Source organism: Lithobates pipiens, unplaced genomic scaffold (assembly GCF_037356315.1).
Source record: "Lithobates pipiens isolate NorthernLeopardFrog02 unplaced genomic scaffold, aLitPip1_a1.2 Scaffold_27, whole genome shotgun sequence".
Classification (NCBI taxonomy): Eukaryota; Metazoa; Chordata; class Amphibia; order Anura; family Ranidae; genus Lithobates; species Lithobates pipiens.
The window spans coordinates 175,792,344-175,798,343 of NW_027507788.1; the positions used below are offsets into that span (position 1 = coordinate 175,792,344).

The 6,000-nt window shown below is 55.1% G+C and overlaps 1 protein-coding gene across 1 annotated transcript in view; it reads right to left on the bottom strand.

The window, feature by feature from the left end:
* Positions 1-5,163, bottom strand: part of P3H1 (prolyl 3-hydroxylase 1) — a 51,171-nt gene extending 46,008 nt beyond the window's left edge. The window contains 3 exon segments of the mRNA XM_077457929.1: positions 4,691-4,782; positions 4,785-4,858; positions 4,860-5,163. Of these exon segments, the coding sequence (XP_077314055.1) occupies positions 4,691-4,782; positions 4,785-4,858; positions 4,860-5,122 (429 nt within the window). The 5' untranslated portion in view covers positions 5,123-5,163.
* Between the last annotated feature and the right edge of the window lie 837 nt (positions 5,164-6,000).

The window sequence follows — 6,000 nt, forward strand, 5'->3', positions numbered from 1 at the left end:
CGCCCAATACACTGAGCGGGACAAGCAGCAGATCCGCTGCCATGGCAAGCTGTCGCTGTCTGGGACTTGTTGTCCTCCCAGAACTGACCAATCACACATCTGATGTGCAAAAACAAAAAAGTTCCATTCAACAGGCAAAGCACATCAGAGTAATGAATCTATAGAAGTTTGTGTATTGGTGACACACACACACACACACACAGATCTGATCACACGATTCTTCATACAAAAAAAAAAAAAAAAAAGTGATGGAATCTATAAAATTACTGAAAATACACATACTGCTCCATCAATCAATCTGAGCAAAGCGGATCAATGACAGAAGTATTCTGATCAGTCTGGATCAACAACAAAAAATTGATCAATAGTAGAGTGATATGACTTGATCTTCTGATCATACTTTTCTCCTAAAAAACAGTAAATTGATCCACAATAGGATTGTATATAAAAATCGCTATGTATGGCCAGCACAAGCCAATGCTGGACTGGGACTCCACCGGATACTCTGGCATCTGCAAAATTGCGGCAAAATTGCATGATTTTCAAGTCATGGCAGTGTGAAAGGGGCCAAGGCTCATATGGCTGTACTTTCCTTATGGGTCACAGTTCATCCTGCACGTCTGTGACCCGACAGTGGGCTGACATCACAGAGCCGGTGCAGGCTCAGGCAAGATCGTGACAATAAAGTCATGATCCGCCCACAATACTGGACCGGCACCTGGCTAAGCCTCTCAGCAAACTGCCGAGAGCCCGAGCCAGCTGCTCCCACCCCCCTTTCTGCTTACGGAGCTCTGGAACCCGAGCGATCGGCGGTGTTTGATCGCTCAGTTCTCTTCGAGTCTGATTTTTTTTTTTCTCAAAGTCATACTCTCCTAGGTGGATGCTGCATCTGAATGCAGCATCCACCTAGATAAGTATGATTTTGAGAAAAAAATAATTAAAATCCCCGAACTTCTCTTAAGAAAATCCTCCCCCCCCCCCCCCCCCATTTTCCCAATTAATCTCTTACAAAGTTTCTTCCCCGGTGACAACGCTGAGCTACCACCTCCCAATCATCAGCAGTGTTGTCACCCTGCTGGATGTCCTCCTTAAGCCACCTATTTGATCCATCAGATAAGCAACCCAACAAGCAAGGGAAGCGGCTCACAGGGCTGGCTGACAACGCTGATGCCAATTGTTAGGTGGTGGCTCAGGGTTGTCAGAGTACTGCACCTGGCAGGATCTCCAAAAAAAAAAAAAAAAACTTTTTATTTTTTACGTTTTTGTAAAAGTGAGAGCTAATTTCCAGAAAAACTTCAAGTCCTCCATTGCAGTTGGGCTGCACCCACACTTCACTGCTCATTTGGGGGGTGGGGGGGTAAGTAAAGCAGGTTTACTTACCTGATCCTCCGCTCCTTCTCCCCCATTCAATGGGCTGCTAAATGCGTGGGAGCGTGCAAAAAGTATCGCAGGTTCAACTTTTAAATATTACACCCTAATTAAACTGCACAGTACTGTGCATTTCAGAGGTTGCAAAAGCGTTCGTTGGACGCATTTGGGATGCAATTAATGGCACACGCAAACCTAAGAGGAGCAGTGCGCTCCCAGGCGATGAATGCACACGTAAACGCACCTTTCCCACACCATGTTCTGGTATGAGTGGGCCATACACCAATATGTGGCCCCTCGGGGGGGGGGGGGGGGCCACATATTTGCGTGAATCGCTGCCCATACACCTGTGCCAAGAGCATGTGCCAGGCACAGTTACTGTGTAACTGAAAAGCTCCCGATCGCTCCTTATGATTGGGAGTTTTTTGGATCATGTGCCAATCACGGTGGTCACGTGGTCTTAAACCCCGCCCCACCTCTCGGGAATCGGAAAAATCTTAAAGGGCCAGGAGACGCCAAGAGGTTAAAGAGCAAGTTAACCCCCCTACCAGGGGGGTAAATTAGTACTTAACCCCTTCATACTTGTTCTGCTCAGTGAATCCAGCATTGTCCCACACATTATAGTTATACATATATACACACACAATATATTACAAAAAACGGTTTTCACATCGCCATCTTCTATGTGATGTCATCAGGAGGCCGGCCATCTCTTACGGATTTTAGTTGGCGGCCCCCTGATGACACTCTCCGTGAATCCAAAAAGTCTGCTGCAGACAGATTTTGTGTAAGTGTCCCTTATGTGGTCTTCACATCCGATTGCGAGCATCAGACGACAAATCACAATGCACGCCGCTGTTGCCCACAAGAAGCGCGTTTTTTTTTGAGCGTCAAGCGCAGAACGATGCGACTGCAGCGTGATTTACCTTGCAACACTATTCATAAACGTGTCCCGCGTTTGGCAGCGGTTTGAAACCCTGGGCAGAATCATTGCACTTCTGGCTGCTGGTGAACGCAGCCTAAAAGTGGCACAGCCTGCAACAAATCCGTGGCAAGAACTTCTTACTTAAATTGGACGCACCCTGCGCCACTTTTAGAACGCAGGCGAGTCAAGACACTTTGAGCCAGCTTCTCAAGAGTCAGCCTTTATTACCTCCACTTTGGTAAGATGCAGACCGCCGGTAATTTTATTTTGAATTTGGCACAGGCAGTGCGCCACAAAGTCAAAACGCCACTATATGAATTTGGCGCACAAATCCCTGTCATAAAGGGAAGAGTTGCATGAATTAGAGGAATTGGCACCAGAAAAAGGGGCGCAGCCAGGTCCCCCCGAGGTCTCCTGGGATGTGACATGGGTATTCTGGGAGACCTTGGATGCGGGACGTCATTTTTGCCTAAGCGCTCTAAAAAAATAAAAAAAAATTAAAAAAAATAAATAAATCAATAAAAAAAAAGGGGGAAGAAGATGAGTACAAGAGTACAAGAACATAAGGGTGCAGAATTTAGTGAAGGTGCCCTTTAAAAAAAGGCATAATGAAAGACCTGCTGAAAAAGATGCTGTCCAAGTATGGAACATGCAGAGTGATGACGGGATGGGGGGGAGGGGTATCGGGGGTCCCTGGCTGGACTGATGATGTGGGGGGTTATCGGGGGTCCCCTGGCTGGACTGATGATGTGGGGGGGTTATCGGGGGTCCCCTGGCTGGACTGATGATGTGGGGGGGGGGGGGTTATCGGGGGCCCCTGGCTGGACTGATGATGTGGGGGGGGGGGGTTATCGGGGGCCCCTGGCTGGACTGATGATGTGGGGGGGGGGGGTTATCGGGGGCCCCTGGCTGGACTGATGATGTGGGGGGGGGGGTTATCGGGGCCCCTGGCTGGACTGATGATGTGGGGGGGGGGTTATCGGGGGCCCCTGGCTGGACTGATGATGTGGGGGGGGGGTTATCGGGGGCCCCTGGCTGGACTGATGATGTGGGGGGGTTATCGGGGGTCCCCTGGCTGGACTGATGATGTGGGGGGGTTATCGGGGGTCCCCTGGCTGGACTGATGATGTGGGGGGGGGGTTATCGGGGGCCCCTGGCTGGACTGATGATGTGGGGGGGGGGTTATCGGGGGTCCCCTGGCTGGACTGATGGTGGGGGGGTGGTTATCGGGGGCCCCTGGCTGGACTGATGATGTGGGGGGGGGTTATCGGGGGCCCCTGGCTGGACTGATGATGTGGGGGGGGGTTATCGGGGGCCCCTGGCTGGACTGATGATGTGGGGGGGGTTATCGGGGGCCCCTGGCTGGACTGATGATGTGGGGGGGGGTTATCGGGGGCCCCTGGCTGGACTGATGATGTGGGGGGGGGGTTATCGGGGGCCCCTGGCTGGACTGATGATGTGGGGGGGGGTTATCGGGGGCCCCTGGCTGGACTGATGATGTGTGGGGGGGGGGGTTATCGGGGGCCCCTGGCTGGACTGATGATGTGTGGGGGGGGGTTATCGGGGGCCCCTGGCTGGACTGATGATGTGTGGGGGGGGGTTATCGGGGGCCCCTGGCTGGACTGATGGTGTGTGGGGGGGGTTATCGGGGGCCCCTGGCTGGACTGATGATGTGTGGGGGGGTTATCGGGGGCCCCTGGCTGGACTGATGATGTGTGGGGGGGGTTATCGGGGGCCCCTGGCTGGACTGATGATGTGGGGGGGGTTATCGGGGGCCCCTGGCTGGACTGATGATGTGGGGGGTTATCGGGGGCCCCTGGCTGGACTGATGATGTGGGGGGGGTTATCGGGGGCCCCTGGCTGGACTGATGATGTGGGGGGGGTTATCGGGGGCCCCTGGCTGGACTGATGATGTGGGGGGGGGTTATCGGGGGGCCCCTGGCTGGACTGATGATGGGGGGGGTTATCGGGGGGCCCTGGCTGGACTGATGATGGGGGGGGTTATCGGGGGGCCCCTGGATGGACTGATGATGGGGGGGTTATCGGGGGGCCCCTGGCTGGACTGATGATGGGGGGGGTTATCGGGGGGCCCCTGGCTGGACTGATGATGGGGGGGGTTATCGGGGGTCCCTGGCTGGACTGATGATGGGGGGGGGTTATCGGGGGTCCCTGGCTGGACTGATGATGGGGGGGTTATCGGGGGTCCCTGGCTGGACTGATGATGGGGGGGTTATCGGGGGTCCCTGGCTGGACTGATGATGGGGGGGGTTATCGGGGCCCCTGGCTGGACTGATGATGATGGGGGGTTATCGGGGCCCCTGGCTGGACTGATGATGGGGGGGTTATCGGGGGTCCCTGGCTGTACTTATGATGATGGGGGGGGGGCCCAGGCTGTACCTTGAAGTAGGCCACCTGGAGGTAGTTATAGGGACTCCTCTTCCTGAATTCCAGCTCCAGCTCTTCCCCGATCACATAGTGCACAGCCGGGCTCCGATCCGCTCCTCCTCACACCGGCGCAGACATCCCGCCCGCTCCAGCACCCTCTGGAAGAAGCTCAGGTCCCTGCACGGCCCCCGCCCCCTGGGGCTGCCCCGACAAGTCTCCGGCGGAGGCACACTGCGCGCTGCAGGAGATGCGGTACCGGCGGACCAGATCCCGGTTCCGCAGCGCCTTCTCCATGTTCAGGATGACGGAGGGCCAGTCGGAGCGGTAATACGCCTCCACCCCGCTATCGTACAGAAAGTCATAGGGCTCCAGGGGGGCGGCCAGCGGATCCCCCACCGCCAGGAGGGCAACGAGAACCCCGGAGAGGAGCACACACACCGCCATCACCACCGCACTGCCAGCACAGCCACTGACACGCCCCCGCATACACCACTCCCACATTGCATTCTTTCCCCGCGGACCTGATCCGCCCACTGGCTGTACAATAACACGCCTCCTCATAGACCACTCCCACACTGCATTCTTTCACCGCGGACCGATCCGCCTACAGGCTCCACAATGACACGCCCGCTCATAGACCACTCCCACCCCTGCATTCGTTCCCGCTGACCTGACAGGCTCTACAATGACACGCCCACATCTCCCTAGACTCGGCTGGTCCACGCTGTCACTAAACGTCTAACCACGCCCATCAACGTAACCACGCCCCTTACTTATTACTACTACCCTGCACGCTTCATCGTTTCCCACAGCCTCTGTAATAACACGCCCTAAGTGTTTAAACACGCCCATAGCTCCAAAGACTCGAGGGCAGTCCACGCTGCTAATAGTTACCTAACCACGCCCTCTGATAGACCACTCCCACACTGCATTCTTTCCACGGCGACCTGATCCGCCCACAGGCTCTAAGGTGACACGCCCTACACGTATAAAAAACACGCCCACAGCTCAGCCAGTCCACGCCACAGCGGACACTATCCGATGGGGGACTCTATATGATAGGACACCGCTACTAATTATCCAACCACGCCTCCTCCTAACCACTCCCTCTCTGCCTCCTTTCTCCGCTAGGCCTGCCCCGCCCACATGCTCTACAATGACACGCCCTACAGGCGCAAACACGCCCACAGCTCCAAGACTCAAGTCCCGTCAACGCTGCTACTAATTATCTAACCACGCCCCCCCCACGCCCTCTGCCCTTCTAATTATAGTTTACTACTTTTTATTACAGGAGCTGAAGCTAGAAATCAGTTGAAGTGAGT